The 26454-nt window shown below is 41.1% G+C and overlaps 1 protein-coding gene across 1 annotated transcript in view; it reads left to right on the top strand.

The window, feature by feature from the left end:
• Nucleotides 1-26454, top strand: part of COL24A1 (collagen type XXIV alpha 1 chain) — a 162682-nt gene that overhangs the window by 52065 nt on the left and 84163 nt on the right. The window contains exons 11-22 of the mRNA XM_064147936.1: nt 560-613; nt 1237-1281; nt 3380-3433; nt 6260-6304; nt 10097-10150; nt 10247-10291; nt 10697-10750; nt 11516-11569; nt 11997-12050; nt 17363-17416; nt 23206-23259; nt 24829-24873. Coding sequence (XP_064004006.1) covers nt 560-613; nt 1237-1281; nt 3380-3433; nt 6260-6304; nt 10097-10150; nt 10247-10291; nt 10697-10750; nt 11516-11569; nt 11997-12050; nt 17363-17416; nt 23206-23259; nt 24829-24873 — 612 coding nt within the window. The remainder of the gene's footprint in view (nt 1-559; nt 614-1236; nt 1282-3379; nt 3434-6259; nt 6305-10096; nt 10151-10246; nt 10292-10696; nt 10751-11515; nt 11570-11996; nt 12051-17362; nt 17417-23205; nt 23260-24828; nt 24874-26454) is intronic.

Genomic DNA, 26454 nt, shown 5'->3' with positions numbered 1-26454 from the left:
CCCCACTAGTAGTTTTGTAAATTGAATTATCATTGCTGGTAAATCAGTGGCAAGTTTCTGTGTCCATACAACTGATTATATGACAAGACCTAATTATGACTTTCTAGGGGGGTGGGAAGGTGGGAGAAAAATACATTATGATTGAACTTTAAGAAGAACATTCTGCTTATTACAAGGTAAACTTTCTAGGACTCGTGCATATGGCAGCGATCACAGAGTGTTACTAAAGACAAGAACACATTTTCTGACGATCTTAATGAATAAGGTTATCTCGGTTATTCTAATAAATAAGTCTGTCATGCAACTTTGTCTTACTGGAGCATTTAGTGCTTCTTAGTAATTCCTTATTCATTCCTCATAATAGAGAATTGGGGTTTTTTGGAGGGTAAATCCTGCTCATGTTTAAATTGATCGAGCTTCACTCAATCAATTTCAAATGGCGATTTGAAATGGGCCAGAATTTAATCCCTCGATTTTGAACCCTCAGCTGGCCAATAGTGTGGGAAAAGCAACGTTGGTGGGAGGCAGCCTTGTAATCAAGAATTGTGGGTTGTTTCAGGGTTTCATTGGACCTCCAGGTGTGGCAGGACAACCAGGACCTGAAGGAGAAAGGGTAGGTTTAATAGAATGTTAATACAATATTGCTGTTGGGATGGTAATGTGATATATATTAGAGTGGGGGGAAATATACATGGCATAACCATTCATTTGAGGCTTTGTCTAAAAGAAAACTGATGTGGAGGAAATTTCATAAGTCATATCTAATTATTCTAATCAATTAAATGCTGCCCTGGTGCTTAAGTTAAATGGAAAGCAGCTGTAAGTTATTGTTTGAATGTAATCAAGAGCTGCAAGGATTATGTGGGGTATTTTTTTTCTTACTTCTGAGGTCCATACTGAGTATTTTTCATTGAAACAATTTTGTTCAGTCAATAATTAGTGTTGTTCAGTTGTCAGATGAAGTTCTGCAATAAAACTAATGAAAATCTTAGCCTCTCTCACCCTGTCCTTGAGATTTTTTCTTTCTTATCTTGAGTGTAAAGTGTATGGTCCTCTTTCATAGTTATTCTGGTGTGGCCACAGTAAAGCAACGTTTGTGATTCTATCTCCCTGTTGTAGAACATCGTCTCTCTGACAGTGGTGCTTCTTCTCACACTGCCTTTTCCAATGAAAAATGCAGGCTTAATTGTTTGATTTTGAAGAAAACTTACTTATGGTCAACTATTTCTTTCTCAGGGCATCCCAGGCATCCATGGAAGGAGAGGCCCTAAAGGGAGACAGGTACAATTCTAACACTTATTACCGTTTATGCTGCCAAAGTAAGCGCATGTGTAATTCAGTCTGTAACTTTAACCAGCTGAAATACATTAGGTTGATTCTTTCTTTCCCATAGATGACTTTCTGTTGTTTGCAGTTAGTGCTTCAAGTTATGTACAAGTTGTTACTACATGTTCTGAAGACAGGAAGACAACACGATGAGCCTTGTGGCTGGTTACAGATATGAGCTACATTCTGTAAAATTAGAGTTAGCACAAGGTACAGGTAGGATAGAAGGCTCAGAAGTCTGATTTTGGTGTCATTTAAATGCAAATGAGCTGCTTCTAATGTCTGGTATTTCTGGACTATGTTAAATTAAAGCTGTGCTCTGCTTAACATATTTCTACAGCAGAGAATAAACACAAATCTGCAGTGCACACATACTCGAGTTCTACGTATTCCCTGTGGTGTATCTTCAATGCCAGTTGTTTCGTTTTCTGCTGTAACCTTATTATTTTAGGTCTTTGAAGTTACTCAGGAGTTTCCAATTTGAAGTTGCTTGTGGTTTGAGATTGGAATAGCATTCTCTGTTTAGGCACTCAGTTGCACTCAGCAGTTAAGATGACTTTCGTCTGTCATGTTTAGCGAGCTTCTTCAGCAGTAGCAGTGTGATTGCCATCACTTGGCCTTTGATGTATGCTATGAAGATTTTGAAGGATTCTGTTTGATTTTGTTTTCTGTGTGATCTGACTCCAGCCAAAAAAAGGCACTAGTCTTCAATAGAGGCTTTTAATGTAACAAGACAGTGAGAGAGAAGAGTGAGGCAAGAGATCAGAGGCAAGAGGAGAAAAGTATCACCACTCCCAAGTTCCAGCAGCATCCTGCATGGTCAGTGTCTTCCTGGTGATGCGTGCACACCTACAGTTTGTGATGCTGCCTGCTATTCCTGAATTCCCCTTCATTCCCCAACTAGGGGCAGTTGGTGGAGATGTTCCCATAGCAGGGCATATGGTGCATATGTATTGAGACCTCAGTTAGTATTTCTTGGGGCACCTGCAAATAGCATTGTGGTGGTCATGAAAAGGAGAGCACCTCAAATGTTTTGGGGTGACTGCTGCTTTAACTTCATTTGTGCAGGATCAGTTATGAAGCAGCTGCCTTGAGTTGGCACAGGTGTAGACACCCAAGCGGTGTGTGAACTGCAGTGTGCTCTTCCAGAAGTAGGTTGTCATGACTGCTTGAGTACACAGAAAAGGGAGCAGAAAACCAGTCTGTTTGAGACAAATGTCTGTGGCAGCAGAGAAACTGTCCAAGACAAGATTCTATGGCAGCACAGCTTCCACAATTGTACATTGGACCTTCAGCAAGTTTTAGCAGAGTCTCGCAGAGGTGAAAGGTTAATGCCTCAAAGTATGATTTCTGATAGAGAGAGTAAAAAGACATTCAAACACTGAAAACACAAGGGTATTTAGTGGAAAAAATCATTGCAAGGATGGAACTTGCTCTTGTCAGTGGAGGTGGACTAGAAGTGCTCTGATGCTTTCCAGCCTGTTTCTTGAGGTCAGTGTATCTCTTGGTATTCTCAGTAGTCTGATACTGTACAAGAGTTTTCACTCCAGGAAAAAGTTTCTTTCCTCTGAATGCCAGCATCCCTTTGCAGCTTGGTATTTTGTAGATGTTGTGGTAGGCTGTTCTGTGAACCTTACAATGTAGCTAAAAAGATGTTAATTTCTCTGTACACCTGCTCCCTTTCTGGAGGTGTTCAAAGACAGGTTGGATGAAGCCTTGAGCAACCTGTTCTAGTGGGAGGTGTCCCTGCCTATGGCAGGGGGTTAGAAGTGGATGATCTTTGAGGTCCCTTCTGAACGAAACTGTCCTTTATCTGATTTTATACAGTGATGGTATAGTTGTATCCTTTTTGTTTGCCTGTTATAATTTTAGGAGATAAATACCACTGCACTATTCATTTGAACTTCACAGCTGAAACTTTCTATTTTGCTTATTCCACCATCTCTCTTCCTGAATCCACTTGCCAATGTCCTGATTTCTACTGTCTGTGCAAATTCAGACCACACTTCATGCCTTGGATAATAAAGAGCAAGCTTTCTGTCTTCTACTTTAGGGCTTTCCAGGTGACTTTGGAGATAGGGGTCCTCCTGGTCCAGATGGGAATCCTGTAAGTATCAAATTGTGTATTAATTAACATGGTAAAATATGTAACAATATAAACACCCCTCCCAAATGAAGAGGGACTTTTGCCTCAAAACCTGTGTCTTGAAGTCCACAGGAAAATTTTGGACTGTTACTTTGGCATGGAAACAATTAGGATAGCATTGTAATAAACAGTAGTATTAAAAAGGGAGGAGGAGAGGAAAGAGAGAGATAAAGAAAATAATCAAAAAGCTGCTGGATGAAGTGTTTCCACTTCTGCATGTGCTCACTACCTTGAGAATGAGAAGTCTTCCTGTTCTCACTGCATTACTGATGAATGTTTTGCCTTCAACAATTCTTGCATTGGATGTGACTTTGCATTGTTTATTTAAATCATTATTCTAAGATCACCTTAAGAAAATGGGATTCTGCTCTGCATATATGCATCGAAACCAAGACCCTTGCTTTTGTATGCTTATGCATTTGATAGTCAATGTTATCCTTTGAACTGTTCCTGAATACAATTAGCATCATATTCAGTATGTCATTTAGTGTATTACAGTTAGTATAAGAGCTTTGTCCTTGGCAGTGTGTGCAGACTGAAGCGCTTTTGTGCTGTGGTGTTATAAATGCGGCACAGTCACGTCACTTCACTGGATGCCCTCAAAGGAGGTTTCCTGTTCTGCTGTACTTGTAGGAAAACTCTGGCTGCAGGCTCCAAACTCAGGTTTCCTTTGACATGAGAAAACAGTGAAAGGATCTGGGGCCAGACAAAGGAATGGCAACAAGTGCTGGGCAAAATAGCTGCCAATTTGAATCTGCTTCTATTGGATGGTCCTTGGGAAACTGTTATCTGTTTCTACCTAAAGGTTGTTCTGATACAGACCAGAGTCAACAACAGTGCAGAGATGGTCTCCTTTTTGAAGGCCTGCTCTCTCCTAACACCCATCTTATAAATTTATTTTAGAAGAGCCTATGTGAAATTTGTTAGTAGGTTATCAATGTTTGGTGTCAGCAATTTGGAACATAGGAAGAAAGTTATTTTACATTTCCGGTCCCCGAGGCAAAGTTGACTTTGTGAGGGTAATGTCAGGTGATGTCAGTATGGTGTTTCTCATCCTAAAAGCCCTCTGAAGAGTTGTCTCACCAGCTGCTTTGCAGATGGTGCAGAAAGGAGTTTTTGCTTTCCCTCCTGGGTACTCCCAAATCTTTCTTCATTGCTGATAAAGCAAATACTGTCTTCCCACAAGATCGGTAGAACAACAGTACTTTTAATACAAACAACCTCAGAAAACCTGGATCTGAAATTACAGACTTGCACTTTATGAAGGAGCCTGTTCTAATGCAAACATTTGCAAACGAGTTCCTTCTGATCTGCCAAGACAGCTGCTGATCTTACTGCCTTTTCAGACAGGCAGCAACCCTTCTCCTCTCCCCGCATTCACCCTGCAGGGCTTGTTCAGGCAAGGAGCCAGAACTGCAGCTGCAGGGGGCTGCAATGTTAATGGGATATTTTTACAGAACCTGTTTCTGAGCTGGCAGAGAAGAGCAGGAGCTGCCTTGCGAGGCCTGTGGAGGCCTGCTGACTTGACACTAACATTTGTGTCCATGACTAATTTCTTCCACTTAACAGAGTAATGCCATCCTTCACTTCTACCACACCTCAATTCTCTGAGGTGTCAGTCTACGGTGGAGGATGTTGCTAAAGCATTTGGCTTCCCCCGTGGTTAGATTGGAGCAAGCTGGAGAAGGTGCTTAGGCACCAGAGAAGGGAGGAGAGCATGAAGGTGTCCTGTGTGCTATGCCCAGCAGCCATTCCCTGTTGGACAGGTTCAGAATGGGCTCAGATTTTCTTGCATAAAAGTTCCCCATTGCTGTGGGTGCCAGTGGGCTGCAGTGAACCCTGTGTACAATATCCGTTCGAACCCGGTGTACAGTACCTATTCAGTGGCAAATCCCAGGTGTTGGGACAGCCTGCATGAAACTTGCTGACCTGGAGGACTGCAATACCCCTTCACTCAGGGCAAAGGGATTTGGCAAGTATTTTCTCTGGTGGCCAGGATTTTAGCCTGTCTGCTAAGTCAAACACAAGTGCAGCAGAGGGCGTAATAGAATACTGTTAAACTTCTTACTTCTACATAAAGTACAAATCTGGATGATCTTTGAAATCCCTTCCAACCTAAACCATCCTGATTCTATATCAAGAAATATTTTTTTCATGGGGTGTGTAGCCTTTAATTTGCAAAGATTTTCCTGTGAACTGAGCCAGTGTTTTATTTATGTATCAGAAGAATATTCATACATTTTTGTGATGTTCTTTTTTCCTCCTAAGAACAGGTAACTATTTCTCATTCCTTTGCAATCATAGAATCAGTCAGGGTTGGAAGAAACCACAAGGATCATCTAGTTTCAACCCCTCTGCCATGGCCAGGGACACCCTACTCTAGATCAGGCTGCCCACAGCCTCGTCCAGCCTGACCTTAAACACCTCCAGGCCTCAGCCACCTCCCTGGGCAACCCATTCCAGGCTCTCCCCATTCTCATGCTGAACAAATTCCTCCTCGCATCCAATCTGAAAATCTCCCCACCTCCAGCTTTGCTCCATTCCCCCTAGTCCTATCACTCCCTGATAGCCTAAAAAGTATAGAAAAGCAATGCAGGACTGATTTCATGATGCAAGTATCTTGAGATCTAATTTCAAACTAGGGATTTTAATAAGCTTATTGCCCTCTACAGTGATAAGCTGTCATTCTTCAGGAACTGTCTATAAAAATCCAAACTCTTGATCTTACCATAGGGGAATTTTGTAAATGGTAAAATTTAGATAATCTAAAATTTATTTTCTTTGAAGGGAATTGTTGGTGGTGTTGGTCCTCCTGGATTTCCAGGATTAAGAGTGAGTACAGTTTTATTACCTTAATATGGCTGCATTAGAATATTTGTCTTTTATGTCTGCGAAATAATAAAAAGGAATTTAAGAATCCAGGGATTTAAAAATACTTTGGTTTAGTTAGACACAATTTTCATTGAAATCACCTCTCAAAACTGCAGTCATATTGCTAGTGTGGAGTACTGTTGTACTGGGTTTGGATTTGTGTGCTTTTTTTCTTGTAGGTATGGATTTTCTAATTGAAATAACCAAGTTCACTCAAATGTTGTCATCCACCGTCCTCATTCATCCCCAAATCTGACTACCAAAGTCTAAGTAGACTTCGCACCTGTGGCCGTTTGAGCTGATTTTCTAGCTCAGACATAGGGGAAAGATGAACACTCCAGGGATAGGCCACATAATGGCAACAATAGATAAATTAATATAATTTCATTGGAGCATCAAGAGCTTAATGTCTAGAAGCGCAGCATGAGACTCTTAATCTCAGGGTCATGGGTTCATGCCCCACGTTGGGCGCCAAAATTAGTGTCCTGGGTTAGAGCAGATCCCTGCCCCGGGGAGAAATAAACTCACCACAACACAGATTCTCTTTGAAAGTCAGGGAAAGATGAAATTGTATTTCTTATAGTATAAGTATAGCAGTGTAAAGAGAGATAACAACTAGAGAAGGAAAGAAAAAAAACCCAATGCAATAACCTTAAGGGCGATAGGGGAGGGGTCAAGCGGCAGCAAAGCAGCAGAAGCAGCAGTAGCCAAAACAGCAGCCCGGGAAGATAGACAGGCGCAGCTGAAGCAGCAGAAGCCAGCTGAAGAAGGGGGAGAACAAGCTGTGCTTCTAGACATTAAGCTCTTGATGCTCCAATGAAATTATATTAATTTATCTATTGTTGCCATTATATGGCCTATCCCTGGGGTGTTTATCTTTCCCCTATGTCTGAGCTAGAGAATCAGCTCAAATGGCCACAACACCTCAGCAAAATTGCTCTATCTTGTATACAGTATCACATACAAAAAAAAAAATCAAATGTTTTTAGGATAAGATTGCAATGTTCCTTATGGAGTTGCAAGATGTACTTACATACAGTTGTGCCAGAGAAGCTCTGTGACATGACTGAGTCCTACAGGATATGGGAAGGACTGACACTTTCATACTGTGTGGTCTTACTCTCTTATTCTAAGTAATTGATGTGTTTAGTGACAGAAGAGGATACTGCATCTGAGACTTGATGTTGGCTCAGTCAAGGCTGGCTACACAGCCTTAGTCATAGTTCATAATGTGAGAAGAAAACAGCATGTTTGCACATAAGAAAGCTGTGATCTTTGCCAGTAGGTTTTTGTTTGGGTTTTGTGTTCTAGTTTGGCTCTTTTTTTTGAGATCTGGAGATCTGAAACTTACTTAATAAGGTTGTTAGCTTACATTGGTGGTCATCTAAGTATGACAGTTGAGTCCCAGTAATATCAGCTTTTAAAATTATGTGTTAACTTAAAAAATATTCCTAAAGTCATCCCTTGCTGCCTGATTAGGATTGTTGTGCTGTTGTTACAGTGAAGACACACAGGCTTGGTCAAGGAACCAATGTGGCTTCCAGCTCATTAGATTTGGTCTTGAGAACAATGACTAAGTGAGCAGCATCAGAAAGATGAGACTGAGATTTCTTCCTTCCATGATTTTCTTTTATATGCAAAGCTATTGACAAGGTCAGAGTTTTGTCTCTTAGGATTTGCAAGGCTGTGAGTTTTAGCAAACCGAAGTCTATCACAAAATTTGCAGCTTGTTTTACCTTCCCCCTCATGTAATACTAGGAAGCATTAGTTTTCTCTTTCTGGTATCTTACATTTTTGATAGATAAAAGCAATTTGGTTTTAGTTTCACTTGTCATATAGCAGTGATGGGAAAGGTACACTTTATGTAGCTGAAGGTATGTTTGTTTCTCTCTGTCAGCCAAACTGATAAGTGTGTGCTAACACATAGCAAGGCTATAATAGATGGAGAATGGTTTGACAAAACTGACAGGCTTACTAATTCAACCCTTACCAGTAAGATCTTTTTTTTTTTATATATATATTTTTTTATGCCTCCAGTTCTTTGCTGTTAATTCTCCAGAAACCCTGACAGGAGTTTCATCAACTTGAATTTTTGTAAAGCTGTTTTGGAACTTCTTCCTATTGCTTTCATAAGCTAAATTTCCCAGCTCAGTATCCCTCTGATCTTTCAGTCAGTGCTATGGATACCATAAGTATGCATTGCAGCATACAGTATCATTAATACATAAATGCCTTGCTGAGCTAGAATAGATAGTCCAAGTAAAAGACAGCAATGTAAACAATTTATCTTGGCATCAGCTAACATGACAGAATATATCATTTAAGCAGTCATGGGAAGCTAAAGCAACATAGAGTGGCAGTTTTCCCAATAGCTTTATCAAGCACCATTGAGATGTTAAATCATCAATCTTCCTTTTTCTTCAGTGAGCCATGAGCCTGATGATGGCTTCAGAAGAATGTTTTTGCTAACATTGCTGAAAGAGTGTCCATAGAATAATGAATGTGTGCTGAACTGGAAATCAGTAGGTGTTCATCTCATCTTTCCCATGTCACTTGCAGCACGCAGCAAAAGATTTCTCTATTCATATTTGTTGCTAAATTCTTTTACAGACACGGAAGTGTAAGACTGTATTTTGTTTGGTTTCTGCTGGTGCTTGAGATTTGTTGTTGTTTTGGGGTTGTGGGGTGCGTTTCTGTTTTGTGGTTTGGGGTTTTGGTTGGTTGGTTGGTTTGGGGGTTTCTGTTGTTTGGTTGATTTGGGAAGTTGTTTTTTTGGGTTTGGTGAGTTTTTCTCCCCCAGAGGTAGAATAGGCAGAAAGTAGATTGACTTTTCCCTCAGTAGTACGTTTTTCACCATTGCTAAATCATTTCTTATGTTAAGCTCACTATTTTACATTAACATTATTACTCTTGCTGTGTTGATCTGTTAAGATTATTAATACTTTAAATTTCTGTTTCACATTTTTTTCAAGCCATAAAACTGTCCATTTTAATCCTAGAAAGGAGAGATGTAGCAAGGAGATTGCAGGTGCATGAGAACAGAAATGTGCTTGCCAGGATTTAGGTTGTTTGCACATTTGGTATTTTGGAAGAATTCAGTGTCTTCTTTCTTTTCCTCCTTTTTATTAACTTCTAAAAGTCAGTGAGAGATGAGATATCCTGGTAAGAGTTACTTTTTCATGGCACTAGCCAAATTCAGTGCTTATGGAAGAGTGATGTCATGAGATATCCTAGTAAGAGTCACTTTTTTATGGCACTAGCCAAATTCAGTGCTTATGGAAGAGTGATGTCATGAGATATCCTAGTAAGAATCACTTTTTTATGGCACTAGCCAAATTCAGTGCTTAGGGAAGAGTGATGTCATGAGATATCCTAGTAAGAGTCACTTTTTTATGGCACTAGCCAAATTCAGTGCTTATGGAAGAGTGCTGCCATGAGATATCCTAGTAAGAATCACTTTTTTATGGCACTAGCCAAATTCAGTGCTTAGGGAAGAATGATTTCATGAGATAGCCTATTAAGAGTCACTTTTTATGGTGCTAGCCAAATTCAGTGCTTACAGAAGAGTGAGGTCATGTAACTCTAAGGAGAGGGGAAATAGTCACTGAATGTGTAGCTGCAGTACATAATAAAGCTTCCTTATTCTGCACTGCCTAATGTCTACAAGAGAAGAAGGGAATGCCACATTGCCTCTTTTAAGTAACTCCATTTCATCAAATGCTTAATGCATTCACGTTTCCTCCTGCCTTCTAGGGAGCCATTGGGCCAGCAGGACCAAGTGGACCCTCAGGAATTCCAGGGCCCACGGTATGGTGCCAAAGAATCTCACATCCCACTGCCTATGCTGCTTTCCAAATGGAAATGGGAAACACTGATATTTTTTCATTTTATTCATTTTAATAGGGTCTCCCAGGGAGTGTGGGACAGCCTGGAATGAAAGGTGATAAGGTGATTTAAATATTTCCATTATCCTATAGACAAATTTTATTTTCAGACTCCTTACCTGAAATCTTGAGCAAAATACTGTACCTGATATCTTCCATTTTTAATTTTGACTTCTCTTCTGCTTTAATCTTTAAAATTACTTAAGTCTCATTATCTGGTACTTCATACACATTTACTTTCTAGACTCAACTAATACTTACTACTCTCTACTGGGCATAATATTTAGTACTGTGTCTAATAGAGCATCCTAGAGGATGTGCTTCAGTGAAACATCTTGCACTGTCCTTCAAAGATCTATGCTAATTTTAAATACTCCATATTGGATTCATCTTTCTCATTCTCTAATTCTGATAACTACCTCATTTTAAGCCATAAACATATGTGTATCTAAAATAATATGTTGTTTAGGGTGAACATGGCCTTGCAGGAGAGCCAGGAGAACAAGGGTACCCAGGTGACAAGGTAATTTACAATTGCACTGCTTTATGAAACTGTCCAATTTCAGCAACTTTATCAGGGCCCTGAATCTCTTAAAATGTAACAAGTCAGTTCCATAAAAGTAGAATTCAGTAGTAAAAGTTGCTGGATACAAGTGAATTAACATGGTTTTAAGAGACACTGTAATAATTATAACTGGGTCATGAAAAGCACTGAATGGAGATAAAGAATATGGGTAGAGTTCTGGCTCCTGTGTGTTCAGAGATGCATCAAAGAAGGAAAGAACTGAAACTTGTTGTGAAAGAAGATTTTTTTCCCCTTGAACCTTGAAGTTATTCTGCAACTCACCTGGAACAGCTGTGGTTATCAGGAGCACATGGTCTGGCACACTCCTTCATATCATGAAACCACAATAAATAAGTATCTTCTATGGCTAGCAGATCAGAAGTCTTTGTGAGAAGCACCCTGTGAGAAGTCTTTTGATTAAAGTTGAATGTTAGAAGACATCTCTCAGAAGTATTGGAATGGGCTGCCCAGGGAGGTGGTGGAGTCGCTGTTTCTGGAGGTGTTGAAGAAAAGCCTGGCTGAGGCACTTAGTGCCATGGTCTAGTTGATTGATCAGGGCTGGGTGAGGGGTTGGATTGGATGATCTTGGAGGTCTCTTCCAACCTGGTTGATCCTATGATCCTCTTTTGAATCCTGCTTCAGGTGGTAAAGTGTAGCAGTTTATTGCATCCAATATAACACGATAGTAATTTTCATGTGTATTTAATAGCTTTCTTTTTTCAGGGTGCTGTTGGTTTACCAGGACCTCCTGGGATCAGAGGAAAGCCAGGACCCCAGGTAAGTTTGCACATTGACTTTTGTTTTCAATATAGTACTTAAACCAATATCTATAACAATTATTTCACAGACTTTTAAATAATAACACTTCTTTGTGTGTGTGAAAACAGATGTAATTCCCCTCAGAAGAGATTTAAAATATGATTATATGGACCATTCCAAAACTTTCAATGTTATTTATTTGGAGCTAATTGCATTTTTTGCTGTGTTTTCAAAGAGGTATGAAGAAGAACTTCTTAATCGAATCCAAAGAGAGGCAGTCATAAAATTAACCTATTTAGTGGAAAGGTAGTCTCAACACTTGGATTGATTTTCTTCTTGATAAATATATATATATTTTTAATAGTCACAATAATCTGTTGTTAAAATAAATTGTTTAAAAATCTAACTGTGGGGTTTTTTGTTTTTTTTTTTAATCTAATTCAAGGGGAAAATTGGAGATCCTGGATCCCTTGGACCATTGGGTCCTCCAGGACCTGAGGTAAAAACTTGCTTGATAGAAGTAAATTGAATGTCATTTAGTTCTGTGATGGGTTGAGTGTTATCTGTTACACTTAAGAAAATCACCCAGACTAGATTCAGCCCAGCTGGAAACTAGAGGAGAGCTTTATATTTGCAGCTGAGCATAATATACAAGCAGGTATTTACAATATATACAGAAATATACAAGTTAAAAAGTAATGCAGAAACACAACAGCCCTTCCAGAAACCAGAGTCCCCAGGAGGGGCTCCCAACCACCCTTCCACCTCCTTTCCACCCCTCTACCTTATCCCAGGCTTTGCCTTGCAGTCAAGGTGAGTTTGAGGAATTGGCCAGGGGGAGTAAGGAAGCAGAAGGATTAGTTACACAGACAGCAGGTTAGGTAGAAATGAGAGGCAGCCAAAGCCAGAGAGCAACTGTGTTATCTGTGTTTGTGTTCTTGTTTTTATCCATCTCAGCAAGCCTATGAGTGCAGTAGACATCCCCATTGTTTCCTTTTCACAGCCTATAATCTAATTCCTCTTACTAAAACATCCAAACTAGGTTCAAACTAGCACAAGTTCTAAATGACAAAATATTGAAGGTAAGTAGGTTTGCTTCACAAAAGATCATTGTCAAGTTTACTTGACAGTAAGCTGAAGATGAGCCAGCAGTGTGCCCAGGTGGCCAAGAGAGCCAATGGCATCCTGGCCTGCATCAGGAACAGTGTGGCCAGTAGGACAAGGGAGGTTATTCTGCCCCTGTACTCAGCACTGGTCAGGCCACACCTTGAGTGCTGTGTCCAGTTCTGGGCCCCTCAATTGAAGAAAGATGTTGAGGTGCTGGAATGTGTCCAGAGAAGGACAACAAAGCTGGTGAGGGGCCTGGAGCACAAATCCTATGAGGAGAGGTTGAGGGAGCTGGGCCTGTTTAGCCTGGAGAAGAGGAGGCTCAGGGGTGATCTTATTACTGTCTACAACTACCTGAAGGGGCATTGTAGCCAGGTGGGGGGTGGCCTCTTCTCCCAGGTAACCAGCAATAAAACAAGGGGACACAGTCTCAAGTTGTGCCAGGGTAGGTATAGGCTGGATGTTAGGAGGAAGTTCTTCACAGAGAGAGTGATTTGCCATTGGAATGGGCAGCCCAGGAAGGTGGTGGAGTCACCGTCCCTGGGGGTCTTCAAGAAAAGACTGGATGAGGCACTCAGTGCCATGGTCTAGTTGATTGGATAGGGCTGGGTGCTAGGTTGGACTGGATGATCTTGGAGGTCTCTTCCAACCTGGTTGACTCTATGATTCTATGAATTCATTCTCCTTCATAAGGTACAGAAGACTAGCTCATCATTTTGTAATGGAAAATATTAACATGACTGTAGGGGATCTTTGAATGCCAGATAGTTCCTTATTTGTTTATGTGTTCAGGATTTACTCTCCTCTGAATCCAGGTGTTACGGATTACACCTTGAGTGAGGATTATGTGATTACTCAGACACTTGAAGTTATAAATGCTGCAGCATGTTTACAAATGGGATTTTCCAATTTTGGTTGCACATTTACCTCTTGCAAAGTAAAGTTATTTGCAGTGAATGCAAAGAATAAACACAAGCCAGTGTCAAACAGCTGAGTCTAGCAGTGCAGCTGCTCAAGAGCTGTAATTAGTACTATGGAAATCTACACAGAAATAAAGTCAGTCTCTAAACATTTTGGTGTATATCTAACTTCCAGTATGAAGAATAAGCAGTCATTTCCCTTATTTTCTTCATGTGTGAACTGCTGCTAATCAGTTTCAGGGGAAAAAACGTGTTTCAGCAGCTGTAAGTGCATATAGCTATCTCTGCACACAACAGTGGGAGCTGCTTGGCAGCTCTTCTGCTGGTGAGAGGCCTGGAGCACAGCCCTGTGAGGAGAGGCTGAGGGAGCTGGGGGTGTGCAGCCTGGAGAAGAGGAGACTCAGGGCAGACCTCATTGCTGTCTACAACTACCTGAAGGGAGGCTGTAGCCAGGTGGAGGTTGGTCTCTTCTGCCAGGCAACCAGCAACAGAACAAGGGGACACAGTCTCAAGTTGTTCCCGGGGAGGTCTAGGCTGGATGTTAGGAGTAAGTTCTTGCAAGAGAGAGTGATTTGCCAATGGAATGGGCTGCCCAAGGAGGTGGTGGAGTTGCTGTCTCTGTAAGTGTTCTAGCAAAGCCTGGATGAGGCACTTGGCGCCATGGTCTAGTTGATTGGACAGGGCTGGGTGCTAGGTTGGCCTGGCTGATCTTGGAGGTCTCTTCCAACCTGGTTGATTCTATGATTCTATGACTTGTAACTATGATGGCAAATTGCTTGGAGTGACTAGAATTCTGTGAACGTAAGAGAATTCCTAGTGGAAATGTAGTATAATTTCCAAACATTTCTGATACTTTGCATCCATGTTAGCAACCACACAGGACAGCAAACAAAATAGCAACAGCTTTTGGCAGACTCCTCCTCTCTGGAGCATTGACTTCAGAACAAAAAGATGCCCTGACACAGTGGCAGCCTGATTATCTCTGCATTTCTTTGTTAATTAAAGATTATATATATATATATATATATATATATATATATATATATATATATATATATAAAAATATGTTACTTTAATGTATTCAGTCCAAAAAGCAAGACTTTCACAGCAAGATTAAAGCCCATTTGTGTCGAGATGGCTGGTACTTCAGGTTTCACTGGCACCCTCTGTAGTTTGATTTAACAGAGTGAACTCTAAAGTGCTTTGCTGGCAGAAAGCCACAACTGCAGCAAGATTTGGAAAACCATTTGTAACTTACCAGCTGCCAGGCTTCTGTCTGATACGAGGATAAGTATCTATACTTTGTGTTTCCTTAGTGGAAGTCATAACATGGGGTGGTGTTTGGTTCTGACTAGTCTCTGCTGAAAATGACATTGTAGCTGGAAACTGAACGTCAATCTCCTGGCCTTTCACTTCTGGCAGAGCAACTTTTTAATCTGGAGTATCTTCATAGGAAGCTGGCTGCTGGATAGCTCTTGGCAAACTGAAATACAAGAAGAAATGTATACCACTTCACTGTTCAGTCTGAATGGCAAACAGTACTGCTGAGGTGTTTTAAGAACTTTTCTTTCTGGTTCATTCATTTCCTGGAATTTTTTCAAGTGTCCTGGATCATTCCAGTTATTTTATGGGTTATTAATGTGAGAACATCTTGGAACAGTGTTCTAATGCTGCTATAGCATCTGATTTTTCTCTGTGGTAGTGCTCAAGAGGAAAAGACTAAATCCAGCATTACAGCAAACACAAAAAACCATGAGGATTTGAAACTTTTAAATGCATTGCAGGTGTTGATGTTGTCAGGCTTGTAGCCCTCACATCCCAGCATAGGAAAGATTTCCAGATGTCATGATTGCTCTGCCTATGATAGTGCTTACATCCCACAGCTCTCACTGAATTCCTTCTAGAGGCATTTAAACAAATAAATAAAGTAGATGTATTCCCTTATATAAAAATCTTTTTAAACAGACTTTTTTTTCTTGACAGATTGTTTTCTGGAATGTTTATTACCTTGAGGGGAATTCTCTTTGTCAGCATTTAGCCCTTGGTTCACACCTTAGTGAGCTTAAGACTTACACATGTGCGAGACAACTCACCCCTTGTCAACTGTTTAATGCCTGTAAATAAGCAAATTTCAAATGATGAAAGGATGAGCTAGCAGCTTCCAAAGAATTGAACAAACTCTTCAGTGGAGAGATACAGGCTAGGGTTGGAGTGGCTGGAGAGCAGCCAGACAGAGAGGGATCTGGGGGTACTGATTGATACCCGCCTGAACATGAGCCAGCAGTGTGCCCAGGTGGCCAAGAGAGCCAGTGGCATCCTGGCCTGCATCAGGAATGGTGTGGTCAGCAGGGGCAGGGAGGTCATTCTGCCCCTGTACTCTGCACTGGTTAGACCACACCTTGAATATTGTGTTCAGTTCTGGGCCCCCCAGTTTAAAAGGGATGCTGAGATGCTCGAGCGTGTCCAGAGAAGGGCGACGAGGCTGGTGAGAGGCCTTGAGCACAGCCCTACGAGGAGAGGCTGAGGGAGCTGGGATTGTTTAGCCTGGAGAAGAGGAGGCTCAGGGGTGACCTTATTGCTGTCTACAACTACCTGAGGGGTGGTTGTGGCCAGGAGGAGGTTGCTCTCTTCTCTCAGGTGGCCAGCACCAGAACGAGAGGACACAGCCTCAGGCTGCGCCAGGGGAGATTTAGGCTCAAGGTGAGGAGAAAGTTCTTCACTGAGAGAGTCATTGGACACTGGAATGGGCTGCCTGGGGAGGTGGTGGAGTCGCCGTCCCTGGGGCAGTTCAAGGCAAGGTTGGACGTGGCACTTGGTGCCATGGTCTAGCCTTGAGCTCTGTGGTAAAGGGTTGGACTTGATGATCTGTGAGGTCTCTTCCAACCTTGATGATACTGTGTGATGCTGTGATTGTAAAAAAAAAAAGTCCTTTTATGAACTATGTGGAATTCTAGGCTGAAACAGACGAGTAGGTAAGGGTCATCCTAGGTGCCTTGGTCACATGTGAGTAATATGCTATGTGCCACCTAGAGGCACGTTGAAGTTGCTGCGTAGCTTGGCTACTGGCTCCTGTTTGATGGTAAAAAGAAATAACCACCCAGCTGTTGTGTGTTAGCATTGTTCCACCTGTTCTGAAAACTCAGATCAGTTCTTTCTTGCTCTTCGCTACTTCGCTTCATTTTTCCTTACCAACAACTGGTCCCATGTCACACACTATTTAGCAAAGGCTTGTTTTGAGTAATGCTTCAGGCTGCTGACCTTCAGCAGACTGGATTTAGTACCTGCTGATTTGGAGGCAAAAGGCTTTCTACCCTTTTCTTAATCTTGCAGTGATCTCCTCCATGAAGTGTGGCTATGGGTTAAAGGGCTACAGCTGCTCTCTGAGCTTTTTGTTTTAAAAACAGTTGAGTTCCTGAGTACAGGACCTGGTTCTGGCTGCTTTGTGGATTGATGCTCTGTGTGTGTGTGTGTGTGTGTGTGTGCATCAAGACCAATCCAGTGGTTTAATTTCAAGCATTGCTTAGTGAATAAAAAGTCTAATCCTAAGAGAAGTGAAACACATTCTGACATCTGCTAAATTGAGTTTGATGAAAGCTGCCTAAAACTTGTCACTTCTCCAAGTCCTTTCAAGGAAACTTAATGTGTTTTGACATTTTAGGGATGCTAGAACAAATTTATTTCTTCTTTCTGTGATTCAGGTTTGTTAAGTGAATGAACATAATCGAAACAAGTACATTGAAAACACTCCTACTCTGTAAATAATTTGTCTATGTGGCTTTTTTAGGGTTTTCCAGGAGATATTGGTGTACCTGGATTAAATGGCCCTGAAGGTCCAAAGGTAAGACTTGTTCCTAACAACAATAAACAGTACAGGTATTTGAAGAAAAGCTCTGAGGGATGGTCACTGGCATTATAATGAGATAACCTTACTCTCAAGATCATCAGGTACTTTGCCTCAGGTGCTACTGTGAGGAAGTTAGTCTGATGTTTAATGCTGTCCATGAAGTTATGAGAGTAATGAACATTAGATGGAAGCATGTAATGGCAAGTCCAGTGCAAGGAAGTTTGAAGAATATACTATGAAGCTGGAAAGTAGTTTATATTTCACCTGTATTTAAGTGAAATGCACACCAAACCTTGCCTGCATGATAGAGGTTTAACAAATTTGGAAAACAGTAGTTGCTAAGGACATAGAAAAATGGCTAGAATTTAGGGTTCCAGATGAAATAATGCATAAAACAGTATATATTACAACAATGGATAGATTATCTACCAAAAAATTACTGTGACAGATTAATTTAGCATTTGCTCACTTTAGACCAAGCTTAGGCAACAGTTCACATGTATGGAGTTTTCAGTGAAGCTTTGTCTTAGAGCACCTATGGCAAAGGTAGACACTGGCACAAAATGTGCAGATGGATCAGAAATTAACCCAGAGGAAGATGATTGAAGAATACCTAAAGATAGGCTGCTTGGTGTTGAAAGGCAAGTGCCAATTATGTTCCTCACTCACCAGTCTTGGGACTGGTTTTGTGTTGTATTTTCACCTGTTAATTCCTTCATACTTGACTGTTTTAGCTGGTTGTGAAACAGAGTTGAGCAGCTTCAGATAATCTTAATAACTGCACTTTGTGCTAATTAATCCCATTTCTGTTACTTCAGACTGATGTATGCAAGGACTACAACAGTAAGTCCTGCTGTAGACTAAGAGCTTTGTACTTGGCAAGAAGACACTGGCTGATTTCTCTGAACTAAAAGCACAATAAGATGGTTTGAAATCAAGTGAAATTCTAGAACACGTGGGGCAAGGTGTTTCATTAATGCCACTGCACAAAGCACAAGAAGGTTTATCTGTGTAGCACACACAGTGGCATTTGCATTCCAGAAGGACTCAATCAAGTGAGACTATGTAGACAAAAGGACATTTAACTGACTGTATTCTGAGAGGCAGTTAATCTCTCCTACCAGAACGAAGGGCCTTTTGGAGCTTCATAAGGAAACTAGAGGGCAGAAATGTCAAGGCAAAAGAACTGAGCAAGTGAATTTGTATCATTGGCCCAAGAACAAATCATCCAAGTTGTCCATGAATAAACAGACAGAAATTACAAGATTTCCCATTAACTAAGTTGTGAAATTGTGTGTCGGGGTGCTTAAGAAAACAGTGGACAGGGAGCAGTAAATAAAGATATAGCCTTATTTGTACCTGGACAGCTATAACAATCTCTCCATGCCAAAGCTAATCACTCTTAAACATCTCAGATAATCCACTTGCCAAAGTCATGGCCAATCTTTTCTGAATCTCCTTATCTTCCAACTGCGTCAAGAACCTTGTCTCAGAACAGCTGAGGCATGAATTTACTTGAAAAGCTGAGGACAAATTATCTCTTGTGACAAATGAGGGAGAAATTTAAATACATTTCCAGAGACAGATAGGGGCTTTTTCTTTAGTTCTGATTTACTGCTTTGCTAACTTTGCACCTATGTATAATATTAGCAGCCTTACACAAATGAGTTTTATCCGACTGGCAGTGGCAGTCTTTTTGATTTACCAGAGCACTCAAACCCTTTTGATGCAAGACTCTAAGGGAAATGGGAGAAAAGAAATAGAGTTCTTGAATGTCAGGTCAGAGTTAATTCTTCAAACTGATATATAAATGATGTAACTGATCCCTACCTAATCTTTGCTGCCTGGTTTCTTCACTGAGATCATGTTATTCCACATTATATCAGAAGTGTTAAAATAGATATTTTTGTTAGAATTAGGTCAGTGGTTAATATATACATTACTGATTTTTCACCTTTTCACAGATTCCGGGGGAAAAAAAAGTTCTAAATGGTAGCCTGCAGAGGGAGCTGGGGTTGTTTAGCCTGGAGAAGAGAAGGCTCAGGGGTGACCTCATTGCTGTCTACAACTACCTGAAGGGAGGCTGTAGCCAGGTGGGGGTTGGTCTCTTCTGCCAGGCAACCAGCAACAGAACAAGGGGACACAGTCTTAAATTGTGCTGGGGAAGGTCTAGGCTGGATGTTAGGAGGAAGTTGTTGCCAGAGAGAGTGATTGGCATTGGAATGGGCTGCCCAGGGAGGTGGTGGAGTCACCGTCCCTGGAGGTGTTGAAGCAAAGCCTGGCTGAGGCACTTAGTGCCATGGTCTAGTTGATTTTACAGGGCTGGGTGCTAGGTTGGCCTGGCTGATCTTGGAGGTCTCTTCCAACCTGCTTGATTCTATGATTCTAAGTTTAAGACTGTATTCCTTTGATACAGAAATGACATAGCTGAAGAAGATTGAGGCACATTTGGTCTTCTTAGCCTTCTCTAATCAGATAGAGTTGAGAACTTACACTTGAGAAGGAAGATTACCAAACTGGAAAAATCCTTACACTGCTCCTAGTACTAAGGGAGCAGGGCTGCATATCACTGCAAATATTTGGCTTGGAGGATCACCAGCTGTCTTGCATTGACTGCAGTTTAAAAACAAATCTTCCAGATTTTATTTTTAGAACACTGTTTTCACTGTGCTCCTCTTTTCCTCCTGTCTTTGTTTATACTTCCTCAGAAGCAACCCCCATTTTAAAAGCTAAGAAAGCAGGGAAATATTTGTTACCTTTTGTTAGCAGTTGGCATGGGAAGAAATCAGCCTCTTGGTGAGACGTTTAAGCTCTCTGGGTGTCATTAGCCATCTCTAAATGCCAGTAGAAGTTCTGGATTGACAATTTTACCTAAATCGATGCAGTAATCAGCAAAGCTGACCCCTCTAAAATAACATTCAAAGGATTCATTACGTAACTTAGTCTACAGCATATTTCTGAGCTTGGAAAGAAGATTTTGGAAGGTGTTTGATCTTGGTACACCACTTACTGAAAAATAAAATAATAAACACATTAAAAAGAACAAGAAGAATGGTTTTATGAAGTTCTGAAAAAATTTAGTTTGTTTCCTATGTTGTTTTTGCAACTCTTTATACTCTGAAACTGAGAGAAGTGAGAAGAAATGATGGTCAGAATATGCTGACTATGACTATAGTTTTTCCAGCAGTGTGCTGTACGATGGAAGTAGTTAAGAACTTCCTTCTTCTGCTCATTTGTATTTGTTTGGATAACAGATTTAATAGAAGTGACTATTACGAGTTTGCCACTTCTGGAAAGGATGGTCAACTGTAAAGTTCTTGTGATGGTTTGGGTGTTACCTGCCCCCCCCCCCCCGCACTTTAGAAATACCCAACTAGACTCAGCAGGCTCTGGGAATATAAATGAAGCTATTTGTTTACAGCTAGCACAATATACAAGCAGATATTTACAGTATGTACAGTTATAGACAGAAATACACAAGGTGGAAGTAATACAGAAACACAACTCCCCTCCCAGAAAACTGAGTCCCCAGGAGGGGCTCTCAACCACCCCTGCACCTTCCCCCTGCCCCTCTCAACCTTACCCCAGTCCTAAAGAAGAACAGAGGTTCAGCCAAGAGGTTAAGAAGCAAAGGTGAGTGGAAGGTGAGGTTAGGGAGCTAGATGTTGCTCAGCCAGCAGCCAGAGCGAGAGCGCCACAAAATGGCAAGAGTGTTATCTAATGTTTTTGTTTCTTCTTCAGCAAGACTCTGAGGGGAGTAGACATCACCACTGTTTTCCTTTCACAGCCTATGATCTAGTTCTTCTCGCCAAAACATTCTACCCTGCTTCAAACTAGCACAGTTCTATATGTGAAATGCAGGACACTTCCATTTTTCTGACCCCCTATTTTTTTCCCCCAAACACTTTATCATGTCTAATGATCATCTGAATTTTCTGTTTGACACCTGAAATATTGAGAGGGAGATGGAAATTCCATTTAGTTTTACTGCTTATTTTACAGCTTGTGACTTTTTTTTTGCAGATCTGTTTAAATGCCATGGAATACAGTAGCAGTGTTTCTAACATTACCCCTGTGCAATTACATTGCACTGAAAGCCATATCTCCTGATTTGCTTTGCCATTAGAATAAAACAACTGTCAGTGAAAAATTTCAGTGACTACACAAGAATATTGCTCATGTAATGCTACTAAAAGTCCTGTCATTTTTGGAGGGGTATATGAAACAGTCCTAGACTCTTTCAGGAAACTACCTTGAGGTGGCCTGTGCCGTTTTCTGTTCTATTTTACTTTGTGTGCTAAGTAAACTCTTCTGGAGCGGTGCCAGCACCTTTTGTCTAGACTTCAGCTTCATTAGTGAGCCATTAATAAAGCTTACGCTTGGAACTTTCCCACCATTGCTTCCTTCACAGGCTAATCATATCTCTCCTAAAGGGCAGTTTCTTTGTTCTTGTTGCTTTATGTGATATTGTTCAGCTTAGCTTTCCCAGAACACTAATAATATGTTTACACAGATTATCTTTTTTTTTGTCCAAGGCCAAGTCAAGTGCTTTTACCAATTACTGCCATTGCAACTGGGATGAACGAGATTTTTGACACGCCACTAGCTGCAAAGTCATTTTAACAAAGTTTTACAAATGCTGGTGTGAGCAGTCATGGAAACTCAGAGCTGGCAGAGGATAAGGTGTTTTATCTCTGGGTAACTGGTTATGATCCTGACAGAAACATAAGAGCTGAAAATCACAAGTAGTTTTGAACGAGCTAGTAGTTTAAATTCACTCTGTAGTTCATTTCCATTGCAATTATTTAATCACAAGTTATGCTGCAAACTACCTAAATCAAAGATCTGTAAGAGTTGCACTGGTTCTACTTTAATCCTTGTGTGACTGTGTGCTTTAAGTCTTCCTGGGCTGCCCAGGGAGGTGGTGGAGTCATCATCCCTGGAGGTGTTCAAGAAAAGACTGAATGGAGCACTTAGTGCCATGGTCTAGTTGATTGGATAGGGCTGGGTGATAGGTTGGATTGGATGATCCAACCTGGTTGATTCTGTGATTTCATCTACGTATAACAAGACCCTCAGATTTCAGACACACACAACAGAAAATTCTGTGTTAAGCAGTTAAGAGTTCTGCACAGTCATATACTGATCCTGTTGCCATTCAACAGCTAGATCACAGTCACTCAAGTTTCTCTTGCAAAACAACTATGAAGTTTCTCTTTAAAAGGCATTTGCCTACCCCCAAGCCACTTAATCTCAGCTCACCTCAAACACTTTTTAAAAAGACTACATTACAGAAACGTGAGTTTAATGTTTGATCCAACAAATCCCTAAGGCATGCTAGGAGGAAGTTCTTGACAGAGTGATTTGCCATTGGGATGGGCTGCCCAGGAGGTGGTGGAGTCACTGTCCCTGGAGGTGTTGAAGAAAAGCCCTGATTGAGGCACTTAGTGCCATGGTCTAGTTGATTGGACAGGGCTTGGTGATAGGTTGGCCTGGATGATCTTGGAGGTCTCTTCCAACCTGGTTGATTCTATGATTCAAAAAGAGGAATCATACTTTTGCTCCATTAAAAAGTAGTAGTAGTAGTGTGTAAGATACTCAAACATCCAGCAGATGTTTAAATTCTGCTCTCTCTTCTCCTGACTTCCTTAAGGAAATCCTAAGACCATGGTAAGAAATTAGGTCTGCTGTCTCATTTTTCATGTCTGTCCAGGTTTATGACAGAGAAGAAATGATACCAGCCTGATTGTTGATACAAGTTTTCTCTGTGCTTATATGTTTAGGGACTTCTGGGTGACCGAGGGCCTCCAGGGCCACAAGGCCCCAAAGGAGCTGAGGTAAGACGCAAGAGCTGTCTGATAGAGATTGTTTAAAACAAGAAGTTATGAGGGATAAGAGGGTTAGACAGCAGTGATACCGTGATCATGGTGTCATCACACAACCTTTCAAGTTTCTTTTGCGTTTTGTGAAGATGTTTTAGTAGCCTTTTGGGGCTGTGCATCCATTACTTGGTTTCTTTTCCTTACCACTCACACAACGAGCACAGAGTCAGATGTGGTGCTTGTAGTTAAACTGGTAAGAGGGGGTGTTGGTGGGGTGATAGGGAGCTACAAACCATCTATCAGTTTAATGACATTATCTTAGTTATACTGAAGTGAACAATTAGACCTCTACTAACTGACGGGAGAGGAAGGCAGCTCTTCATCTTACAAATTGAGGGAGTAGTCTTAATTCATCCTTGTGAAAACTAAAGCTCATGTCTTTCAGGCTAGAAGTAATTAACATGGGAAATATTTCAATCAGTGATTCTGGGAACAGACCTCTAGACTTTCAAGGAGCTTAATTGTGGTTTCCATGATAGATAAATAAAAACTAACAGTGGCAAAAAGATCTCTTTAGTTGGAAGCTAGGAAGCTGCCAATAGGATTTCTTAATTCTGCTGTTTCCTATGGCTTGTAATTGAAAAGCTGTACCATTTACTTTAAAACCTGGAGAAAATCTTCCAGAGGACATATATATATATATATATAAAAATATATAATTATCACAGCACAGCATCCTGACACAGCATTGATACAGATTCATGCTTTAATGTAGCTGTGCAATGAGTGAACCCTGAAGAGTTAACACTGCAGTTCCCCCATCAAGTGTAATTATATCAGTATACTCTGCAACAGAGACAGAGTCTTGTCTCAATTCTTTTCTTCATCTTACAAGGCTGACCTCCACTCTCCTTTCATCCCGGGGGGGGGAAAAGGAAAGGAAAAAAAATATAAAACCTAACAAAATGTCTTGACTTAGTGTATAGCAACATGGAAGAGAAAAGCAGGAATGTTTCTACTAGTTTAATAGTCATGAAATGTCAAATGTAACTAGGAGAGAGTAACTGCAGAGTAGACAGAGATGTTGGTCCATCATTGCTGAGTCTTTTCCTACTTAAAATTGTGAAAATACTGCTCTAATGGTAGGCAGTTTGACAGCCTTCTGGGTGCATCTAGTGGCTACACAGAGCATGGCTTTCTGGATAATGAAATTAGATCCAAAATCAGCTTGGTCTTCTAGTACTTCTATCAGACATGAACTCATACAACATATATGGAGCAAATTTGAGATAATGGCAACAGGAGGAAGTTCTTCCCAGAGAGAGTGATTGGCATTGGAATGGGCTGCCCTGGGAGGTGGTGGAGGCACCATCCTCGGAGGTCTTCAAGAGGGGACTCGATGAGGCACTTAGTGCCATGGTCCAGTTGACTGGCTAGGGCTGGGGGATAGGTTGGACTGGATGATCTTGGAGGTCTCTTCCAACCTGGTTGATTCTATGATTCTATGAATTTCAGCTATCTACAGGTTTCCTTTTTTAAAAGATAGGCTTGGATCAAGATTACTGAAGTTGTGATTTCTTTCAGGGAGAAGTAGGACCAGCTGGACCTGTCGGTGGAGTTGGCCCAAGAGTAAGTATAAGTAATTTTGTTAGGGCAGAGTGCTTTAAAAGATACATTTACCGTGAGAAATAACTACAGTAAAAGGCCATCCCCTGAATAAATGTGTTTCTTCCTCAGCATGTGCTCCAGGCAGCACTGGGAGGAGAAAATGGATTTCTATATGAAGGATTTGGAAGGAAATCACAGCCATGGTGCACGAATTAAATAGTTTTTGAAAAGGAAAGAGTCAATGTGAGGCTGTTTATGGTGCTCCTTCAGACAGATCAAACCAACATGTGCTTCCCAGGGACTGAACCAGCAGATATTTCAAAATATTTCAATTGGAGAAGAATGAGACTCATCTCACAGGGAGAAATATAAAGAAATTGATGCTTTAAGAATGAAATTTTAAATGGATCTGGTAGACAGTTGCTGAAAACAATAGAGCTGAAATGTCTTAATGCTGTTTGTGCTGACATGTTTTTAAAGATAACAGTTGAAAACTAACAGCCAGTTCTGTTAGCTACAAAAATACACTTGTGTCTAAGAATGTTTTAGTGGGCTTGAAGCTTACTTTTAGAAAAATTCTAAGGTAAAAATGAATACTGTCCTGCTCTGGGGACTAGAGGAACGTTGCCAGTTTATTGCAAGCCATATGACCATCTGCATTTACTTGATTTGCTTGTGTGGTAATCACTGGTTTGGTCTTCATGTTGGATGAGTTCCTATTTCTTGCACTGGGAGAGTCCTTACTATTGTTTCTTGGTTCTAAAGCAGATGTTGTCTTATATAATTTTTCCTGCTCATTTGCAGGTCAAAGATGGGTATTTGCTTTCTGTTAGCAATAACATTAAAACACAGATTTGCCACAAAGATTAAGTGTTTAAAAAAACCCACCCAATAAAAGAAACCAAACCAACCAACCAAACATAAAACCAGCCAACAAACCAAAGAAGAAACCACAAACAAAGAAAATATTTTTTTTCCAGCTGAGGAAAACATACAAAAAAATGAGCAGAATTTCAAAACATTTTGTGACTTGGTTCAATATTTAGCTTAATGTGCCTCAGCTTCTACCAACAGCCTTGTGGAAATTATTTTGGCTGCATCATGCTTTACGTCTCCTCCTTGAGCAGGACTTCTTCTCCCTTGAATTCAATTCTCCTTAATTCAAGAGATAGTGGAATATGTCTAGAGAAGGGCAACAAAGCTGGCGAGAGGACTGGAACACAGCCCTGTGAGGAGAGGCTGAGGGAGCTGGGGGTGTGCAGCCTGGAGAAGAGCAGGCTCAGGGCTGACCTCATTGCTGTCTACAACTACCTTATAGGAGATTGGAGCCAGATGGGGTTGGTCTCTTCTTCCAGGCAACCAGCAACAGAACAAGGGGACACAGTCTCAAGTTGCGCCGGGGGTGGTCTAGGCTGGATGTTAGAAGGAAGTTGTTGGCAGAGAGAGTGATTGGCATTGGAATGGGCTGCCCAGGGAGGTGGTGGAGTTGCTGTCCCTGGAGATGTTGAAGCAAAACCTGGCTGAGGCACTTAGTGCCATAGTCTTGTTGATTGGACAGGGCTGGGTGCTAGGTTGGCCTGGCTGATCTTGGAGGTCTCTTCC

Source organism: Pogoniulus pusillus, chromosome 8, assembly GCF_015220805.1.
Source record: "Pogoniulus pusillus isolate bPogPus1 chromosome 8, bPogPus1.pri, whole genome shotgun sequence".
Lineage (NCBI taxonomy): Eukaryota > Metazoa > Chordata > Aves > Piciformes > Lybiidae > Pogoniulus > Pogoniulus pusillus.
This window is presented reverse-complemented; position numbering and strand designations above follow the sequence as displayed.